The 22934-nt window shown below is 35.9% G+C and overlaps 1 protein-coding gene across 6 annotated transcripts in view; it reads left to right on the forward strand.

Moving 5' to 3' along the window:
• WDR47 (WD repeat domain 47) overlaps nucleotides 1–22934 on the forward strand; it is a 67088-nt gene that overhangs the window by 18763 nt on the left and 25391 nt on the right. For 2 of the 6 annotated variants that reach the window (XM_080803009.1, XM_080803008.1), the window contains 6 exons: nucleotides 1611–1777; nucleotides 4142–4225; nucleotides 8177–8261; nucleotides 10442–11244; nucleotides 14143–14269; nucleotides 20531–20709. In XM_080803009.1, the coding sequence (XP_080659135.1) occupies nucleotides 1620–1777; nucleotides 4142–4225; nucleotides 8177–8261; nucleotides 10442–11244; nucleotides 14143–14269; nucleotides 20531–20709 (1436 nt within the window). In that variant the 5' untranslated portion in view covers nucleotides 1611–1619. Of the gene's footprint in view, nucleotides 1–1610; nucleotides 1778–4141; nucleotides 4226–8176; nucleotides 8283–10441; nucleotides 11245–14142; nucleotides 14270–20530; nucleotides 20710–22934 lie in introns of all 6 variants that reach the window. The other 4 variants (XM_080803012.1, XM_080803011.1, XM_080803007.1 and 1 more) reach the window with 4 other exon arrangements.

The raw sequence follows: 22934 nt of genomic DNA on the forward strand, positions 1-22934 counted from the left end.
GTGATTTATTTGTTTCTTGAGGCAAGCATGTCCTTATTGTTGGAGATGGATGTAGGAGATTAACTTAGTCTGATGTCATTAAATATTTGAATCATACAATTATCTTTGAATCATACAATTATCTACCCATGTTCTGTTCTTTGTTTACCCTACCATGTTCTCTAAGTGAGAAAATGTACTCATCTGATAGGAGCATTCTATGCTATAAATGCTAGATATTTATACTTCTCATTATGAAGAAGTTGATAAGTTGGAAAAAAATTAACATGTTTGTGTACATGTATGTTTGTTTCTGTGAGCTCTGTTAAAGTTAGTTCGTCCTGTGAGAAAGATGTGTTTACAGTCTTTTTGACCTGATGATGTGTCTTTGCAGCTAGTCTTACTGTTAGCATGGTAGTCTTTTGTATTGTTCTGAGCCTTGACCTCTGAAAATTGCAACAAGTTAGGCCCTTTAACTTGTGTGGCCTCATCTATGAAATGATCTTCAGAATTCCTCCTAGTTCTAAATCTTTATGAATTCAAAACCTATGTGCTTAATTATTTCACTGAACACTAATAGGTAACAGAAGAGATTGTAAAGAGTTGAAATATCTTTGTTTCATGTTTAGGTTCATAGTACCAACATGACTTAAAGTAGCACTTTTTAAACCAGCCTTACTTTGTTTGGCTCCAAAGGACAAGGTATAACATTTTACATATTGCTGCTAGACTATAAGCTTCTTAAGGACAAGGCTAGTGTCTCCCAAGTATAGAACAGTGCCTGTCACAGAGAAAAAGCGGTAACTGCTTATGGAATGAGTATATACCTAGAGCAAGTTATTTAGAACACAGCTAAACATGGTTATTAGTGACTTTTTACAATATTCTTTACTATGGCAAATTTTAGAAACGTGTAAGAATAGACAGAATAATACTGTCTCAGTCCATTTGGGTTGCTGTAACAGAATACCATAGACTGGGTGGCTTATAAATAGCAGAAATTTATTGCTCACAGCTTTGGAAGCTAGAAATATAAGACCAGAGTTTTAGCATGGTCAGTTCTGATGTAGTCTCTCTTTCTGGTTGCAGACGACTGTCTTATTACATCTTTTCAAGGTGGAAGGGTTGAGCTAGCTTTCTGGGGCCTCCTGAAGGACACCTAATCCCACTAATCACCTCCTAAAGATTTCATATCCTAATACCATCAATTTGGAGATTAGGATTTCACCAGATTAATTTGGGAGGACACAATGTCCAAACCATAGCAAATATAAATGAACTTTCATTTACCCATTATCCCACTTCAGTAGTCATGATTATTCTTATTTCCTCTTTATCTCCTCCCAGTCCCCTCTTGTATTGTTTTAAGCAAATCACAGACTTTATATCATTTAATCTGTATTATCCCATTGTGTATCTCTCAAAGATAAGGACTTAAAAAAATTACAGCCATAACCTTTATTACACCTTAAAGAATGAATGATTTTGATAAATATTAAATTAATTTCACTTCAAAATACCTGTACTAAATATTTCCAAGAAATCTCTAATGTGTAGTTTCCAGACAGTTAATAACACTTAGAAATAAAACAGTAGGACTAATTTTTATTTTTGTTCTGTTTAATATTTAGGCTATCAACATGACGGCTGAAGAAACAGTGAATGTAAAAGAGGTTGAAATCATTAAGCTAATTTTAGACTTCCTGAATTCAAAGAAGCTTCACATTAGTATGTTGGCCCTTGAGAAGGAAAGTGGAGTCATAAATGGCCTATTTTCAGATGATATGCTTTTTCTGAGGTATGATTTCATTAACATTATGCGTTTTGTAGCTCTTTCAAGGAAGTGTTATGTATTAAGGTAATATGTGTATCACAGGTAGATATAATCATGAGAAGGCTATATAAGTATAATTTTTAAAATTTGTTTTTTTAAAAGATTTTATTTATTTACTTAAGAGATAGTGAAAGAGATAGCGAGAGGGAGCACAAGTGGGGAAGAGAGGGAGAAGTGGCTCCCTGCTGATGAGGGAGCCCGATGTGGGGCTCGATCCCTGGACCCGGCGATCACAACCTGAACTAAAGGCAGAGGCCCAACCAACTTAGCCACCCAGGCACCCCTCTAAGTGTAATTTTTAAATATAATGCTTGTTGTTGTAATGGAACACTTACAAAATAATGTTCTCTAAAGAATGTTTTCAGTAGTAAGATCCAAAGGTCCATTAAAAAAAACTAGAGTCACAACTCCCTTATGGTTGTGGTGTCATCACAGAAAATACTTGAATAAGAAATCAGGGACTCCAGGCAGATAAAATATTTCTGCAGTACCATTTTTTTTTTGCCATAGAAGTGAATATAAACCTATTCATTATAGAAAATATACAAAAATAAAGAAGAAAAATCACCCACCACCCAGACAGACTTCATACTAATAATTTTCTATACATATTTTAAAAAAACCAGCAGTTCTGTTGCATTTATAATTTAGTATCCTTTATCCATTAACATCATAAGCATTCCTTGTGTTATTACAAATTTATGCTATAAAAATTTTCAATTTAATTTCTATGGTTCCCCTATTTTTAGACAAATTATTTCCAATTTATCTTAAATAAGTGTTCTGTTGAGCATCTTTTATACATACAGCTTTTTCTATATGTTGGATTATTTCCTTAGAACAAGATTCTTGGAATTGCAGAGCAAAAGGGAATTAACATATTTGCCAAAAATGCGAAGCTAAATATATCCTAACTTGAATTGGATGGAAAAAGATAAACCCAAATTTCCAGACAGAAATGTATTCTTTGCTTATGTGATGCTGAATATCCTTTGACAAAGAGTACAGATTCTTGGAGATAGCATTTTGTGACTTGGAAAGCCTTAAAAGATCAAGTATCCCTAAGTCATGAAAAAGGAACTTTAAAAAAAAAATCTTTACTATATTAAGAGAATTTATTTAAATTGCTTTAACTTTTCTGTATTCTGTATTATGAATGTCATTTAAACCTGTGGAGCTTAGTCAATGATAATCACCAGGAACCAGTACTGAGGCCATATTCTTTTGGCTCTCTTTCAAGCATTGGTACTCCTGGTAATTTAGCAGTGGCTCTCAAATATGCCCCCTCGAAGAACCTGCTGGGTATTGGGATGAAGTTTCGCTGGTCTGAGGTGAAATGCAAAGAATTGTAGAAGGGTAAATTTTTAAATTAAATGTATTCATCTTAAAGGACTCACCTTTGAAATTATGTCCTTCCTACTTTTTAAATATTAAAATGCCTGTTTATAAAAAGTATGATATATATTATGATTGCTTTTTATTAATGTTCCTTATTTGCAGACTCAAAGTTGGCAATCTGATATAGATCCTCCTGCCCATCCCTTTTAAAATTTTACTGTTCTAAAAGCCAAAAATAGGGAAACTGCTATTATAAAAGAGCAGCCATAAGAATGCCTTAAAACTTTTAGAAGTTCCCATAGACCACTAAAGTAGGATGAAATCTGTTTGTATTCTTTGCTGTTTTTATTTGTAGAGTATAAATTTTAGTGTCAAATGCCTCAGAGATATAGAAATCACAGTTTAGAGCAGGATCTCTCAACCTCAGCACTAGTAACGTTTTGGGCCGGATAATTCTTGGTCGTGTGGGGGTGTGGAGGTTGTTATGTGCATTGTAGAATGTTTAGTAGCATCTCTGACTGTACCCCGTTGATTGCCAGTAGCAAACCCCCCCCCCCCAATTGCGACAACCCAAAATATCGCCAAACATTACCAGATATCTTGGGGACAAAATTGCCCTAGTGAAGAACCACTGATTTAGTGAGTCTGGAGCATACCTGCACACTGGCCCCTAAGTGAGGCAGAAGAGCTTTAATACTGAAAAATGAATAGAAAAATAAAGGAACTTTTAGACTTAGCCCAATGTTTTTATATACATGAGAAAAACACATATTAGAATGAGAAGTTGTTGCAGATCGCAAATTCTTCTCATATAGGGTACGTTGTTACAAGTAAGTTGTGAAAAATTTACTTAGAGGGGTTAAAGAACTGTGTAAAATGTTAACCTCATTACAGACTTCAGACTGAAATTTTAATGTTGTGATATTTATTCTGCTTTTAATTAGTATGAGGCAAATTTGATAAAATGCTGGGTTTTTTTCCTATATATAGGCAGCTAATCCTTGATGGTCAATGGGATGAAGTTCTTCAGTTCATTCAGCCTCTAGAATGTATGGAAAAATTTGATAAAAAAAGGTAAGATTTCTTCTGAAGCTTTTAATGTCTTATTACTGGTAGAGGCTTAGCAAAACAAAACAATAAACAAAAATTTAAAAACAAAACTGTTAGCTTTCCTAGAAAATAGTATGCTCAATCCAATTGAGTTGTATTGAGGACAAGTTGCATGTACTTCAATTGATTGAAAATCTTATATATATAAACCTACCTTTTTTGACAGTGTCTGTACAAAAAGTCACAAGAGCCATATCTGAAACAGTTGTTTCTTCATAATAATATGAAGATTTTAAAGTTGTCATTCCATTGTCTCCTGGCCTCCATTATTTCTGATGAACACTTAGCTGTGTTTGTATCCTGATTCTCTTTCTTTTCTTTTTGTCTTTTTTTTTTTTTTTTTTTGGCTGCCTTCAAGATTTTTTTTTTTTGCGGTAACATATAAATAACATATTAGTTTCAGGTCTACAATACAGTGATTGGATATTTGTATACATTGTGAAATCATCACAGTAAGTCTGATTAACATTCATCCCCGTACATAGTTACAAAAACTTTTCTTTCTTGTGAGGAAGATTTTTAATGTCTCTTTTAGCAACTTTAAAATGTACAGTACAGCATTATAAACCATAGTCGTCATCCTCTACATTATATCCGTATGATTTTATAACTGGAAGTTTGTACCTTTGAAGCCACTTCACCTGTTCTGCCCATCCTTCCAATTCCTGACTCTGGCAACAATATTTTATCATTGGCCTTCAGCAGTTTGATTATGATGTGCTCAAGTGTGGTTTCTTTGTATTTTTCCTGCTTAGGGTTTGCTAAACTTCTTGAATCTTTAAGTATATATATTTTCATCAAATTTGGCAAGCTTTTGGCCATTACTTTAAATATTTTTTTCTGCTTTTTCTCTTTTCCTCCTAGGACTCTATGCGGTATCAGATGATAGATATTGTCCCACAGGACTGAGGTTCTGTTCCTTTTTTTAAAACATTTTTTTCCCTGTGTTTTCTTCAGTCTGGATTATTTCTACTGATTTACTGTCAGTGTTCACCGATGCCTTTTTCCGCTACTAGCAGTCTGCTCATAAACAATGCATTTTTCATTTCAGATAATTGTACCTTTCCATTTCAGAATTTCCTTTATCATTTTTCTGCTGAGATATTTCCATCTGTTTACTCATTGTGACTATATTTCCCTTTAAGTCCTTGAACATATTTATAGTCGCTATTGCTTGCTAATAGTCTTTGTTTGCTAATCCCAACTTCTAGGTCATTTTAGGCTCAACTTCTATTGATTGCCTTTTTCTTAACTACGAGTCACTTTTATTTATGTTAATAAATCTAGTCATTTTTAAAATGTCTTCTGCATATTGTGGATTCATTGCTGAGACTCTGGGTTCTTTTATCTTCCTTTGAAAAGTGTTGACTTTTGGGGCACCTGGGTGGCTCAGTGGGTTAAAGCCTCTGCCTTCAGCTCAGGTCATGATCTCAGGGTCCTGGAATCGAGCCCCGCATCGGGCTCTCTACTTGGCAGGGAGCCTGCTTCCCTGCCTCTCTTTGCCTGCCTCTCTGCCTGCTTGTGATCTCTGTCTGTCAAATAAATAAATAAAATCTTTAAAAAAAAAAAAGTGTTGACTTTTATTCCTGCAGATAGTTAACTTGGTTCCACTCTCACTTAATGGATGCCAGCTGAGATCTTGGTTCAGTAAATTAGGCTTCCATCTCTTGCTTTCTCTGGGCTCCTTGGAGTCCCCTTTGCATCTTCACAGTTTCAGAGATAGCCAAAGATTTGGGCTAAGTTAATATAATAGATGTTGGTGTATTTTTCATTATAGCTTCTTTCTTTTTTTGATGTGTCCCTGCTTTTCAGCCACTCTTGCAGTACCAACCATTTTTGCTGACTTTTCAATAAAGTGGAACTTCAGCTTTCTGCTTGAGTTTTAGCTTACATTGTGTAGACCGGAGAGTGCCCCCAGCCGGAAGACCTTATACCCTTGAATATTTTTTTTTTACCCCTAAAGATTTTATTTGTTTATTTGTCACCAGAGATCACAAGTAGGCAGAGAGGCAGGTGGGGTGGGGGGAGGCTCCCCACTGAGCAGAGAGCCCAATGTGGGGCTAGATCCCAGGACCCTGGGGTCGTGATTTGAGCCGAAGGCAGAGGCTTTTACCTCTGCCTCTGCCTTTTTACCTCAGTGTACTGAGCCACCCAGGTGCCCTATACCCTTGAATCTTACCCAAAGGTTCTTTTTTTCAAGGATTGACTTCCCTCTTTTGTCCATTCTTCATTCATCTGAAATAGTATTCCTTTGACTGTCTCCTGCCTTTACATAGCACACACCTGATCATCTTCCAAGAGTCAGCTCTTATAAGACTTTCCTTATACTTCCCACCCCTTCTGATAAAATTGGTTTCACATTCCTTTGAGACCTTGCTGTACAGTGTACATATTTCATACAATTTTTTAGATGACCCTCTTTTTGAAGCAAGGATTTTGTTTTATTTTACACATATTTGCTACCATTATAATGTTGAAAGAATGACTGAAGTTTCATTATTATTTTTAGTCTGTAGAAATACTTTTTCTTTAAGGTGCTTAAGGCATCCAACATTTTTAAATTCTTAGGCAAGTCAAGCAGACTCCTCTACCTGAAACATCTCTGTTAAAAAGTTTTGTTTTTTTGTTCCAAAGATTTTATTTATTTATTTGACAGTCCAAGATCGCAGGTAGGCGGAGAGGCAGGCAGAGAGAGAGGAGAAGCAGGCTCCCCGCTGAGCAGAGAGCCTGATGTGGGGCTCCATCCCAGGACCCTGAGATCATGACCCAAGCCGAAGGCAGAGGCTTAACCCACTGAGCCACCCAGGCGCCCCCTCTGTTAAAAAGTTTTAAGGTTTAGGGGCACCTGCGTGGCTCAGTCAGTTAAGCATCCAACTCTTGATCTCAGCTCAGCTCTTTATCTCAGAGTTATTGAGTTCAAGCCTTGTGTTGGGCTTCATGCTGGAGCCTCCTTACAAAAAAAAAGTTTTAAAGTTTATGGCTATTTTATGACTTTTCAGAAATATTCATTTCTTTAAAAAAATATTATTTATTTATTTACTTATTTGACAGACAGACATCACAAGTAGGCAGAGAGGCAGGCAGAGAGAGAAAGGGAGGGAAGTAGGTTCCCTGCTGAGCAGAGAGCCCGATGCGGGGCTCGATCCCAGGACCCTGGAATCATGACCTGAGCCGAAGGCAGAGGCTTTAACCCACTGAGCCACCAGGTGCCCAGAAATGTTCATTTTTTTACTATAGTTCAGCCTGCTTTTATTAGACAATTGTCATGTTTGAAGAGAAAAAAAGATAGTTTGAATAAAATACAAAATAATAAAACAAAATATAATAAAATATAAAGCATTTTACGGGGCACCTGGGTGGCTCAGTGGGTTAAAGCCTCTGCCTTCGGCTCAGGTCATGATCCCAGGGTCCTGGGATCGAGCCCCGCATCGGGCTCTCTGCTCATCAGTGAGCCTGCTTCCTCCTCTCTCTCTGCCTGCCTCTCTGTCTACTTGTGATCTCTGTCTGTCAAATAAATAAATAAAATCTTTAAAAAAAATATAAAGCATTTTAAATGTAAAGGACTTTGATTTCATATTAGATAATATTTAACATCTTCAATAAAACTTGATTTTTGTTCAGAATTAATATTGGAAGTCCTTCCTCTGAGTGTTCAGTTGTATTTACTTAATTCTGAAATTATTGTAACCTCAATGTGCAAATTTTTTGTAAGCAAAGGCAGGTATAGTAACTTTTAAGTGTATTTGATTTATGAGACATTGGAAAATTAATTTTTCAAAAAATATTAAAGGATTAATTAGTTCTTTGGAATAAATATGGCCTGTGTTGCTCTGGGGACTTGGGTTTCATTTCCAGTCTTTGACATTTCTGTAACTCAGCTTTTTAATTTTAATATTTCATATTTTATTTTTACAGGTTTCGTTATATTATCCTGAAACAGAAGTTTTTAGAAGCTTTATGTGTTAACAATGCAATGTCAGCAGAAGATGAGCCCCAGCATGTAAGATTTTTATTCCTGAAGGTTTGCGCCATAGTCTTGTTTCAGTCATAAGTATTTTATTCACTAAAACAAAAGATTAGTATCATGAATTTTCGAAGTTTTTATGAAGTAGGATGGGGTAAGATTTTACTCTTTTGTAGCTGTAGTGCTTTCAGTTTGTAATGCTTCTAAACTTGTTCCAAGATTTAGACAAAGATGATAAATGAGTGGCTGGCTGGTAGGTGAGTAATGTGTGCTCTTCTCATGTTTAAGGTGATTTAGATTGCAATGGATGTTTGACTTAAAGATGCTACATTGTTGCTTTTTTCTTTATCCCAGAAGTGAATTATGATTAACTTCTTTTTGTTTTTTCAGTATTTACATTGTAACAGAGGTGGTTTTTTTTCCTCCAACTTTTTATTTAAATTCCAGTTAGTTAGCATACAGTGTAATATTAGTTTCAGGTACAGAATCCAGTGATTGGTCACTTACATACAATACCCAGTGCTCAGCACAACAACAGAGGTGGTTTTTGATAAAATCTTTATGCCTTTATGACAATTTAAATTTAGTGGTTCAAAGGATTTTTTAAACATTTATTTTTCTCTTGAGATTTTATTTATTTATGTGATAGAAAGCGAGCCCGAGGGGCGCCTGGGTGGCTCAGTGGGTTAAGCCGCTGCCTTCGGCTCGGGTCATGATCTCAGGGTCCTGGGATCGAGTCCCATATCGGGCTCTCTGCTCGGCGGGGAGCCTGCTTCCCTCTCTCTCTCTCTTTGCCTGCCTATCTGCCTACTTGTGATCTCTCTCTGTCAAATAAATAAATAAATAAATAAATCTTAAAAAAAAAAAAAAAAAAAAAAAAAAAAAAAAAAAGAAAGCGAGCCCGAGCACCGGGAGGAGTAGGGGGAGAGCGAGAGGGAGAAGCGGACTCCCAGCTGAGCGGGAAGCCTGCTGTGCACAACTCAATTCCAGGACCCTGAGCTCAGACGCTTAACTAAGCCACCCAAATGCCCCAGGAAGGGTTTTTTGATTAGAAACTTACTTTTAAAGTTTTAGTAATAGTATTGTTACATTGTTTTCAAACCAAGGAAACTTACTATGTGCCAGGAGGTGTTCACTGAAATAAACTCAAAAGATATTACAATGATGACTTTCATGTGTAGTAGAGAAATGTTTGTCAGATAATGATTTTTTTTTTAGAAGGTTTTATTTATTTACTTGAGAGAGAATGAGAGAGAGAGAACATGAGAGGTGGGAGGATCAGAGGGAGAAGCGGACTCCCTGTCCAGCAGGGAGCCCCATGTGGGACTACATCCTGGGCTCCAGGATCATGACCTGAGCCAAAGGCAGTGGCCCAACTAACTGAGCCACCCAGGCGCCTTTCTTTTTTTTTTTTTTTTTTTTTTTTTTAAAGAGATAATGATGTTTAAATGTGGAAAGAACTCCGGAATGTAAGTCAAAGGACCTAATTTTTATTTTGTCTTTGTCACTAACCAACTTTATTACTTTAGTTAAATCTGCTCCCCAACTTTTTTTATATATAAGATGAAGAAAGGTGGATATATAAGCTGTAGGATTCCTTTACATCATAAAAAGTTTATGAGTCTAAGGTAATATTCAGTACTCAAATTATTGTAATCTGTCTCTCAGCTAAGCTTCCTTTATTCTGTTTCATTCTGTTTTTGTAGTAAATGAACTGTAAATGTTCTTTTTTCTTTCTTTCTTTTTAATTTGCTTGCTTTCTCCACACAAATTTCTCTTATGGCAAGTTTGAGAATGGCTCTTTTACTTTTGGGGTAAGCTGGAGTGACAGCAAGCTATATGAACAATTGAATATTGACATGCTTCAGTTTTCATTTCTAGAGAACTCAATTATTCTTGACCTTAAAAATGGTACATTTGAGAGTGATAGTCTGAAGCCTGAACTAGAACACTATTTTTATAGTAAGAGTTTAATTTACTAATTAACCGAATTATTTAATTTTTATTTTAATAGTGAAAAGCATTTTGATTCCTGACTTAAAAGTTGTTAAATATCTTGCAAGTTATATGAGTATTCTGGGACAGTAGAGTTTATCCTTTTGCGGTTGAATAGTTTATGAGAGTTTATAAGGTATCTTTGTATTTGAATAAAGTACTCTTGGTTTCATATCTCATAACATCTCTCTTAATAGTTATCACTTAAATTTTTCTTACAGCTGGAATTTACCATGCAAGAAGCTGTGCAATGTTTGCATGCCCTAGAAGAATACTGTCCTTCTAAAGATGATTATAGCAAGCTCTGTTTGCTTTTGACTTTGCCTCGTCTGACCAATCATGCTGAATTTAAGGACTGGAATCCCAGCACTGCACGAGTTCACTGTTTTGAAGAGGCTTGTGTCATGGTTGCAGAATTCATCCCTGCTGATAGGAAGCTAAGTGAGGCTGGTTTTAAAGCAAGTAACAATCGTTTATTTCAGCTTGTAATGAAGGGTCTACTTTATGAATGCTGTGTAGAATTTTGTCAAAGTAAAGCAACTGGAGAAGAAATTACAGAAAGTGAAGTACTTCTTGGCATTGATCTTTTGTGTGGTAATGGTTGTGATGACTTGGATCTGAGTTTATTGTCATGGCTTCAGAATCTCCCATCTTCTGTCTTCTCTTGTGCTTTTGAACAGAAAATGCTTAATATTCATGTTGACAAACTTCTGAAACCTACAAAAGCTGCATATGCTGATCTTTTGACTCCTCTTATCAGCAAACTTTCTCCCTATCCATCATCTCCAATGAGAAGGCCTCAATCAGCTGATGCCTATATGACCCGCTCTCTGAATCCTGCTTTAGATGGCCTCACTTGTGGACTAACCAGTCATGATAAGAGAATCTCAGACCTTGGAAACAAAACTTCTCCAATGTCACACTCCTTTGCTAACTTCCATTATCCAGGTGTACAAAACCTCAGTAGGAGTCTCATGCTTGAGAATACAGAATGTCACAGTATTTATGAAGAATCTCCTGAACGGTAAGTATTTGCTCGTAAAAATTAGAAAATATTCGCAAGTGTGAGATTTTGTGTGTGTGTGTTTAATGTTCAAGTCGCTTTTTTAAATTACTTTTTTTAAGAGAGGGACGGTTGAGGAGTGCAGGGCCTAATGTGGGGCTTGATCTCACAATCCTGAGATTATTTTCTGTTAAGTTGCTATGAGGTTGCAGAGGAGGGAGTTGTGATTTCTTGTTTAATGTTCCTTAAAGAGAAGGGGGGATTTTAGGATGTTAAGTGACTTGCTAAAGCCTACGGCATCTTATTGCTCTACTTGAAAGATAGAGATGATACTAGTCATGAAAATGGATGAGTTTCACTTATTATAGGAGCTTCCTGTTATCTAAATCCCAAAGGAATAGAGTCTTGAGCTTTGGTAGAGACTATCTTAAACTTATCCTGGACTTTCCGGTATCTTTAAAGAAAATTTTCATTGTTTGGGATGTTGAACTTCAGTTCTGGGGGAGCTGCTGATACTCTTCTGAGTCCATAAGAAGAACTTCCTGGTCAGTATAATGAATGGCATGTTTGGACATGTACACCAGTGGGATTGTGTAGAAAGAAGACACAAAAATCCAGCCAGATCTGACTACACGTGCTGTTGCTTATGTAAAGAAAGTAGTAAAATTTGAGGAATGACTGGATAAAGACATAAAGAAGTGGAGTATAAGTTACTAGATTACAGAATAAACAGAGGTAAAAAATGATATATCAGAAGTGAGTAATACATGTGTTATTAGCTGAGCAGTAGCAGTAACCCAGAAAACATCTGTCATGCTTGTGAAATTGGAAGATTTATGAGGCGAAGCAGTGTGGAATAATGAATAGAGCATGATCTTTGGAGTCAGGCTTGGGTTTGAACAGTAGCTTTGCCATTTAGTAGTTGTGTGACCTTGAGATAGTTCCTTAATCTCTCTGAGCCTCAAAGACCTCCTCTATAAAATAGGGTGTTGAGTTGCAAAGCAAGATAAAGCTCCTAGTGGAGAGGCAAGTATGTGAATGGTGCTTAGTAAATATAAATTTCTCCCCTTCTGAGTGTCATACTCCAGGTAAGGACAGTATGTCAAAAGGGCTGCTAATAACATGCTGCGGAGGGCTACTGTGCTGTGGATAAAGTATAAAAATTTACTTTGGAGAAAGTTAACCTTGTTTTTAAAAATATTTGAGGTGTAATTTGAAAATATTGGGAAGCTTAATTAGATCAATTATGTTGAAGATGCCACATGAAGAGACCTCTTATTTGTGGTAAATTCGTGTTTAAACAGTATTTGTTTAAAAATATTTGCATGTCTGCTCTGTACTAGCACCATGCTGCATCCTGGGTATAGTGATTGAGTTATTATGGTGAACAAGAAGATAAAACATGAAAGAAAGCTTTATAAGAGAGTATGTAGTGTTTTGTAAAGACAGCTTTTTACTCATAAACTCAAAGGAAGAAAAATCGGTTGAAACATAAGCTTTGGCTACTCAGTGTAACGGTCTCAAAATTAAACAGCAAAAATATACAAATTCTCAGGATTGGGTCAGCATTGGATTTGGATCCTGAAGATCTGGATTCAAATCCTAGTTTTATTTACCCACTGTGCAATTTTAGGAAAATCACTTTGTTCCTTATCTGTGAAACGGGAGTTACAATTTATTTCATCGGTTACTATGCAAGTTAAATGAGATAGTGCATGTGGAAATGCTATATAAATTGCAAAATTAAATGTTACCTTATGAAGGTCATTTTATTCTATTTCTATACAGTTAATAACTCTTAGAAAATCTGTCTTTTGCACATAAAGTGGGACCTCTTCTGGTCATTAGCAGGTTAGAGCACTGACTGGTAGCTGAAAACTTTTTCCAAGTCTTTCTACTTCCTCCTCTGGGTACATGTGTGATTCCGTATGTTGAGATACTTATCTGAAAGCTTCTAACTAATGGTGCCTTTCTGAGGATGACTAGCTCTGCTTCCTGAACCCTAGACCTGTAATTTGTTATGTCTTACATACATCTGCCTGGAGAGGCCATGATGAAGCCATCCCATAAACAGATTCTTTTAAGGGAAAGATCATTTTACTTTTGTACATGTTCCCATGGTGCCTTGTGCCAATGGAGGGTCTGTATAAATGTCTGTGGTATTCATCATCTTTGGATGATGTTAGTTATTAAAAATTTTGAACAAAGTAACTATGAAAAGTAGAAATTGCTAGTGTTTAGAAGAATATTAGAAACAACCTGATGTAAGATATTAAGCTTACTAATTAGTATCATTAAAATATTGAAAAGATGTACATTCAGCTTTTATGTTAAGTGCAAATAAACCAAAGACAGTCTTTTAATAAAATCTAAACAGTTCTTAAAATTTTGTTGAAATGTACCCTCTTTAATACCCACCACCAGGCTATTAAGGAGGGCGTGTATTTCATGGAACATTGGGTGTGATGCATAAACAATGCATCTTGGAACACTGAATAAATTTAAGAAATTTTGTTGAAACATATTGGAGGGAAAAAATTAATGTTTGGGTAAGAAAAATCACAGATTAAGACATGAAGAGAATTCAGGCATTAGGTCATCCAGCTTATTATTCAATTAAATTTATAGATGAAGCTGAGCCACAGAGAATGTAAGTGATTTTCACCAGACTGGAGCTGCTACCCTCCTTGCTTAATCCAGTGCACATTCTGTTATAAGCACATTCTATTTTTTAAAAAAACTCTTACATAATACCCTTAATAGAAGAAAGGAATATTTAAAAATCTATTTTTTGCACATTTGATGAACATTTAGATTGTTTTCATTGTGTTAGTTAAAATTTCTCTAACTAGAATATATTTTCCTTCACTCCTACCTCTTCCTGTTTTGTTTTGTTTTTTTTTTGCATCTTTCTGAAAGAAGTGATACACCCATTGAGGCACAGCGGCCTATAAGCAGTGAAATCCCAGGCCAGAGCTCAGTTTCAGAAAAAGAGCCTGCAAATGGAGCACAGAACCCAGGACCAGCTAAGCAAGAGAAAAACGAGGTAATATTTAATATACCTAGTGACTTTTAGAATTATTCTCTTTGGAAGAAGTAATAGTATTTGCTTAGATAGAATGTAAAAGGAATTTTCCAATATTTGGAAGTAGGTGAGAGACTATCTAGACTTTCTTATTCATTAAGTAGTTTTCTCCCTTTTCCCTTAAGGATGCATGGTATTTTTAGTTGTCATGTATTTTGGAGCATTTTTAACAGGTGAATTTATTAACAATCTAAAATGCCAGTTTATATTAATCTTACATATTTCAGAACTCAGTAATTGAACTCACATTGAATGTGGATAGCTTGTATTTGTAAGACTATCCTCTATATTTTACTAATTAGATTTAGTGAACAAAAATTATGACATTTATAATATCAAGTACTTTTATCCAAGTCTTTCGAGTTCCAAATTATTTTTCTGTGGTGATTTGGAAAAGAAATTGTATAATAGAGTATAAATTTTATCTTATATGGTATGCCACTTAGAAGAGATGAAGAGGTAGTTTCAATAAGTTCAATAAATTTTTTTGTCTTCAGCTAAATATTATGAATGAAGTAGAAAAATTACTATTAAAAATACATATATGAATATGCACCAAAAAAACAGAACCCCAAAATCTGTGAAGCAAACAATGGCAGAGTTGAAGGGAGAAATAATAGTTGAAAACTTCAATACCCCACTTAAAATAATCGGTAGAACATCTAAACAGAAGATCAATAAGGATAGAGGGTACTTGAACAATACTTAAACCAACTAGACCTAACAGACATCTATAAAACAACAATATTGTTGCTTTGGAGGATGCATCTTTTTTTCACCCAGAGGTGTCTGTATCAGTCTTTTTAGAGGAAGTTGTTTTCTTAGACACCTCAGATCAGTGTTCGTATTCCAAGTATTGGTAAGTTTATGAATATGTGAATATTAACAACACGTGAATGCAAATACATAAAGTGATACTAACAAGAAAAAAAGAACACTCCAACACTAGCAGAACACACATTCTTTTGAAGTGCACATGTAACATTCTTCAGGATAGAGCATATGTTAGGACCCAAAACAAATCTCAATAAATTTTAAAAAATTGAAATCAGGGGCACCTGGGTGGCTCAGTCAGTTAAGCATCTGCCTTCAGCTCAGGTCATGATTCCAGGATCCTGAGATTGAGCCCCGCACAGGGCTCCCTGCTCACCTGCTTTTCTCTTTCCCTCTGCTTGCTGCTCCCCCTGCTTGTGCTCTCTCTCTCTGTCGAATAGATAAATAAAATCTTAAAAAAAAAAAAAAAACAAAGATTGAAGACATGTGAAATATCTTCTCTGACTACAATGGAATGAAGCCAGAAATTAATAACAGAAAATTCACAAGTTTGTAAAAATTAACACACTCTGATGGGTCAAAGAAATTGCAAGGGAAATTAGAAAATACCTAGAGACTAACAAAAATGAATACAACGTACCAAAGCATACAACGTTCCAAACTTATGAGATATAGCAAAAACAGTGCTCAGGGGAAATTTATAGCTAAAAATGACTACATTAAAAAAGAAGAAAGACAGGGCGCCTGGGTGGCTCAGTGGATTAAGCCTCTGCCTTCGGCTCAGGTCATGATCCCAGGTCCTGGGATCGAGCCCCACATTGGGTTCTCCGCTCCACAGGGAGCCTGCTTCCTCCTCTCTCTCTCTGCCTGCCTCTCTGACTACTTGTGACCTCTGTCTGTCAGATAAATAAATAAAATCTTAAAAAAAATAAAAAAGAAGAAAGATCTCAAATCAATAACCTAACCTTATGCCTTAAGGGACTAGAAAAAGAACAAATTTTATCAGAAGGAAGAAAGTAATAAAGATTAGAGGGGAGAAAAATAAAATAGAGAATAGGAAAACAATAGAGGAAATCAGTAAAACCAAAAGTTGGTTCTTTGAAAAGATCAAGAAAATTGACAAGCACTTAGACCAAAAAGAGAGAGAGAGAGAGGGGCACACATGAGTAAGTAAAATCAGAAATGGATAATACTTTTTTTGGTATTGTATTGTAATATGTATTATAATACATGTTATTTACAATAATAAAATGAATTATAAGAGAATACTGTGACCAATTATAAGCCAACAAATTAGATAACTGAGTTGAAATGGACAAATTCCTAGAAAACCCAAATTACCTAAATGATTCAAGAAGAAATAGAAAATTTCAACAGAACTATAATGAGTAAATGGATTGAACCAATAATCAAAAAGCTTCCAACGGCACTTGGGTGGCTCAGTGGGTTAAGCCTCTGCCTTTGGCTCAGGTCATGATCTCAGAGTCCTGGGATCAAGCCCCGCATTGGGCTCTCTGCTCAGCAGGGAGCCTGCTTCCCCCCCTCTCTCTCCCTGCCTTTCTGCCTACTTGTGATCTCTCTCTCTCTGTCAAATAAATAAATAAAATCTTAAAAAAAAAAAAAAGGCTTCCAACAAAGAAAAATCTAGGATCAGATAGCTTTGGGGGTGAGTTCTACCAAACATTTGAAGAAGGGTTAACATCAGTCCTTCTCAAAATCTTCCAAAAGTATGTAAGTGGAAGGAATAATGCTTCCTAACTCATCCTATGAGGCCAGCATTACTCTAATACCCAGTTCAGATGAAAACATTACATGAAAAGAAAACTACAGACCAGGGCACTTGGGTGGCTCAGTCAGTTGAGCCTCTAACTCTTGATTTCAGCTCAGGTCATGATCTCAGGGTTGTGGGATTAAGCCCCATGTTGGGCTCTGCACTCTGCATGGAGTCTGCTTGAGATTCTCTCTCTCTTTCTGCTCCTCCACGCCATGTGCACTCTCACTCTCTCTCAAAATAAATAAAATTAAAAAAAAAAACAACCTACAGACTAATACTTCTCATGAACAGAAGCAAAAATCCTTAACAAGGTACTAGCAAACCAAATTCATCAGCATATTAAAAGGATTATATACCCTGATCAAGTGGATTTATCCCAGAATGCAAAGCTGGTCCAAATCCATCAATGTAATATATCACATTAATGGAATGAAGAACAGAAAAACATTTGGTCATCTTAGTTGATGCAGAAAAGGCATTTGACAAAATCAAACACTCTTTCATGATAAAAGCTCTCAGAAAACTAAGAAAAAGATGGAATTTCCTCAGCACAGTAAAGTTCATTTATGAAAACCCCAAGCTAATGTCCTACTCAATGGTGAAAAACTAAAAGCTTTCCACCTAAAATGAGGAACAAAGATAAGGATGCCTATTTTTACCACTGCTATTCAACATTTACTGGAAGTTTAGCTAGAATGATTAGACAAGAAAAAGAAATAAATACTATCTAGACTAGAAAATACCCAGGAATAAATTAAAACAACAAGGTGAAACACTTAGACTCTGAAATCTATAAAATATTGCTGAAAGAAATTTTAAAAGATCTAAATAAATGGAAAGATATCATGTGTTCACAGATAGACTTAATATTGTTAAAATGTCTACTAATTTGATCTACAGATTCCATGTAATTCCTATAAAAATTCCGCAGCCTTTTTTGCAGCAATACTCACATTCACATGAAATTGTAATGTGTCCTGAATAGCCAAAACAATCTTGAAAAAGAACAAAGTTGGAGAACTCACACACAGTTTGTGATTTCAAAGCTACAGTAGCTACAAAAGCTACAGTAGTCAAAACTGTTTGGTACTTATATAAAGATAGAAGTATAGAGCAGTGGACAACATTGAGAGACCAGAAGTAATTCTATACATCTGTGGCTTACTGACTTTTGGTACATGTGTCAGGTCTATTCAGTGGGGAAAGATGATGATGGATCAACTAGGTGTCCGCATGGAAAAGAAGGAAGTTGGACCCTTACCTCATATAATGTACAAAAATTAACTAAAAACAGATGAACAGGGGCGCCTGGGTGGCTCAGTGGGTTAAAGCCACTGCCTTCGGCTCAGGTCATGATCCCAGCATCCTGGGATCAAGCCCCGCATCGGGCTCTCTGCTCAGCAGGGAGCCTGCTTCCTCTCTTCTCTCTCTGCCTGCCTCTCTGCCTACTTGTGATCTGTCAAATAAATAAAATCTTTAAAAAAAAAAAAAAAAACAGATGAACAACTTAATTATATTAAGAGCTGAAAGTATAAAATTCTTAGAAGAAAACACAAGAGCAAATATTCATAATCTTGGATTTTATTATGTGTTTACATATTCCAAAAGCTTGAGCAACAAACATAAAAACTGATAAATTGAACTTCATCAAAATTAAAAACTTTTATGCCTCAAAGGACTTTATCAAGACAGTAAAAAGATGGCCAGTAGAATGGGGAAAAATATTTATAAATTATATATCTGATAAGGGCTTAATATCTAGAACGACAATTCAACAACAGAAAAGACAATTCAACTTAGAAGAAAGGAGTTGAATAGACATTTCTCCAAAGAATATATTCAAATGGCCAATAAGCATGTGAAAAAGATGCTCAGTGCCACTAGTCATTAGGGAAATTTAAACCAAAAGCATAATGAAATATAGCTTCACAGCTGCTAGGATAGTTAAAGCTGTGGACAAGAATAAGTGTTGGTGGGGAAATAGAGAAATTTGAACCCTCATTCGTTGTTGATTTGAATGTAAAATGGTGCACTCCATAATGGTATCTTTGATATAGAATTAAATATAGCTAAAACATAGCTTAAGTATAGCTAAATATTGAATTACCATATAACCCAGCAATTCCACTCTAAAGCATTGAAAGCAAGGACTCAAACAGATATCTCTACATCCATGTTTATAGCAGCGTTATTCGCAGTAGTCAAAAGGTAGATAAAACCCAAGTGTCCATCCACAGATTAATGGATAAACAAAGTGGTATATCCATTCAATGGAATATTATTCAACTACAAAAAGGAATGAAATTCTGACATATTCTACAACATGGTGAGCTTTGAAAACATCATGCTGAGTGAAATAAGCCAGACAGTAAAGGATGAAGTATTATATGATTCCACTTATATCAAATATCTAAAATTGGCAAAATCATAAGGAAAGTAGAGGTTACCAGGAGCTTGGTGGAGGAAGAAATGGGAGGTTATTGCTTAATGGTTACAGACTTTCTCTGTAATTGATGAAGAATTTTGGAAATAAATAGTGGTGATTATTGCACAGTGTTGTGAGTATAATTAATGCCACTGAATTGACACATAAAAGTGGTTAAAATGACAAAGTTTCTATTTTACCAACAATAAGAAATTTAAAAGGACACCTAGATAATTTTGTCTCAGAGTTATTGCTGTAAGTTATGAAGTAGAGGAGGATTCTTACTACTTCTTGGAAAAGGGGAGAGAGTTTTAGCTTTAGTTAGCTGTATAAGACTCTTTGTTAAGCTTATTGTTAGTGTGGGCCAATTTTAGAGATGATTGACTTGTTCCAGAGTGACCCCAGTTCACATGATCCATGCAATATGACTGGACTCCCATCTTTCTTTGTCAGTATTGGAATTTACTAAATATGTAAGTCTGGTAAGTTTGGGTGCTATATAGTTCTTTTAGAATAAAGATGTAGAAATGTTGATTAAGTTTACTACCCATTAATTCCACTTTCTTGTGAAAGGCCACTTGAAACAAAGTATTGTTTTTGAGAGAAATTTTTAAAGTTTCTCTCTAGAGTAACCTATTAAACCATTTACATGCTTAAATTAAGTTTGGGACAAAGTTAGGGGCGCCTGGGTGGCTCAGTTGATTGAGCATCTGCCTTCAGCTCAGGTTATGATGCCAGGGTCCTGAGATCAAGTTCCTCATTGGGAACCCAGCTTAGAGGGGATCCTGCTTCTCCCTCTGCCTGCCACTCCCCATGCTGGTGCTCTCTGTCAAATAAATTTTGCTCTCTGTCAAATAATTTTTTAAACAGTGTTGAAAAAAGTTAATATTGTGTTTATTAAATACTAAAGTGGTCTTTCAGTATTTTTTTCAAGCAATACAGCTCTAATTCTATAACCCTTTGTGACTACTATAATTTGTACTTTTATTTTGGGTTAGTCAAAGATCCAGGATGACCAATCATTTTGGTCAGTCTCTCGCTTTAGAATAAAGCAAATTAAATGATCTACTTGACCATACAAACTCATGGATACTGTATTATTTTTCAAAGAGCAATGTATTAAGTTTTCCAATTGTTAAATATGGTTACTTGTATATTTCATCCAGTGTTTATAGAAGTTACTGTTGGGTAGGGACATCTATTTAATCATAGTCTGCTCAAATACATTATTTTTTCTAATATTTTTAAGCTTCGAGATTCAACAGAACAATTTCAAGAATATTATAGGCAAAGATTACGCTATCAACAGCATTTAGAACAGAAGGAGCAACAGCGACAAATATACCAACAAATGCTGCTCGAGGGAGGTGTAAATCAGGAGGATGGACCTGATCAGCAGCAGAATCTTACCGAACAATTCCTTAATAGGTATGTCTTTCAGTCACTTTTTAAAACATAAGGAGGGGCGCCTGGGTGGCTCAGTGGGTTAAGCCTCTGCCATCGGCTCAGGTCATAATCTCAGGGTTCTGGGATCGAGCCCTGCATCGGGCTCTCTGCTCAGTGGGGAGCCTGCTTCCCCCTCTCTCTCTGCCTGCACTCTGCCTACTTGTGAACTCTCTCTCTCTGTCAAATAAATAAATAAAATTTTTAAAAAAACATAAGGAATTGTTTCAAAGCTATTGAAAGCACGCAGCAACTGCTACTTTCCACGTATAGTTTGAAATTTTAAAGCATTTTAAGTGTTTCAAGTAATGGGGAGTTACAGAATATCTTCCTTTCACAGCATTCTGATTGTTCATCTAATTTTGGTCTTCTTCCCTTTAAACCTTTTTTCACTGCTGAGCAATGAGAGCAGAAGTGTGGTGGTGAACTCACAGCTGGAAGCAAATAGCTAGGTGGATCCAGCTGTCTCAGGGTTGCTGAGATCTAGGGTTCCTAGTCACTTGGCTTCTTTTTGCCTGTCTCCTCATCTACTTCACAGAATAGACATGAAGATTAAATGAGTTAATCTACGCAAAGTGCTAAGAATAGTACCTGGCATGTAGTAAGCACTATACTAAGTGTTCACTGTTTTTTTGTTATTTTGGGTCCTTAACTTTCAGTTTCTTTAGAATTCAATATATTAAAATTATTCTTTCGCACAATTTTTGCCAAGACGATATGCACTTACATTGTTTTTAATTATAGATGTGTGTATATGTATCTAGATAGATGATAATGTGTCTTTTAAAAAATCAATAAACTAGAATACGTATATTTAAATGAGCAAAGGTCATTAGAAGATTAAATGTGTTAATATATAAAAAATTACTTAGAATAATTCCTGGCATTTGGGAAATAACCTACCATAAGTGTAGGTTATTGTTGTGATTATGATTAGGCAATGCAGTGGTGACTGTCAGTTCTTTACTTGATTCAATAATACTGGGAGTAATCTTCTTGTTACTCTGAGGGTTGTGCAAGTCAGTGAGCTTGAAATTGATTCTGTCTTCAAACTTTCACGCAAGGAATGTTTATAGAGGTAATCTTAAAGAACCTAAATAGACTTCTGAACATTGCATTTGAGGATCATTTTCTTATCACCTCTGATAAGTCAGTGGTGACTTATCATATAACCTATTTTTTTTAAAGATTTTATTTATTTATTTTGACAGAAAGAGAGAAGATCACAAGTAGGCAGAGAGGCAGGCAGAGAGAGGGAGGGAAAAAGGCTCCCCGCTGAGCAGAGAGCCCGATGTGGGTCTCGATCCCAGGACCCTGAGATCATGACCTGAGCTGAGAGGCAGAGGCTTTAACCCACTGAGCCACCAGGTGCCCCAGAATTAACCTATTTTGATGAACTGCCATTTCTGGTTCTTAGATGTCTTCTTTATATCCATTAAGACATGGTTGCAGTTGGATTTCCTGACCGTTTATTTTTCAGTGGAAGCAGATGGCTAGCATTAAATAGGGAGATAAAGTGGCAAGGTTCTGTGATCCTAATAGTAGTAAGGGATGTACTTCCTCAGAAAAGAAAGTTAAACTGTTCAAGATGATTTATCTTTCCTTTAAAGACAATTATAAACAGAATTCAAGTTACTAGTTGGTATTTGGCTTTTGTACATTAGTGTCATATAAAATTCTCTGTTGTTCTAACTCTCTTATCTACTAATTTCTAACCCTTTAATATAATACTTTTATTTGACCTTTTCCCTAGGCCCTTAGTTTTATATATCTGAGCCAGTACCAGGACTTTAAAGTACCCAATACTATGAATAATTGGAATAGAGATAGAATCTATAAATGAAATACACTTTCCCCATATGTTTTATTTTTTCGAATCATTCTAGCAGTGGCTCATAGTTTCCAGATTTAAATTTTGCATCTCTTGGGGCGCCTGGGTGGCTCAGTGGGTTAAGGCCTCTGCCTTCGGCTTGGGTCGTGGTTCTGGGATCGAGCCCCGCATCGGGGCTCTCTGCTCAGCAGGGAGCCTGCTTCCTCCTCTCTCTCTGCCTGCCTCTCTGCCTGCTTGTGATCTCTGTCAAAAAAAAAAAAAATCTTAAAAAAAAAAATTTTGCATCTCTTTGCCAAGAGTCAGGAAAGAGGAAAAGGTAGTAAGAGTCATGTTACATAATAGATCTCTTATTGGAAAAAAGCCAACTAAAGCACAATAG

This window comes from Martes martes (assembly GCF_963455335.1).
Source record: "Martes martes genome assembly, chromosome: 4".
Taxonomy (NCBI): domain Eukaryota; kingdom Metazoa; phylum Chordata; class Mammalia; order Carnivora; family Mustelidae; genus Martes; species Martes martes.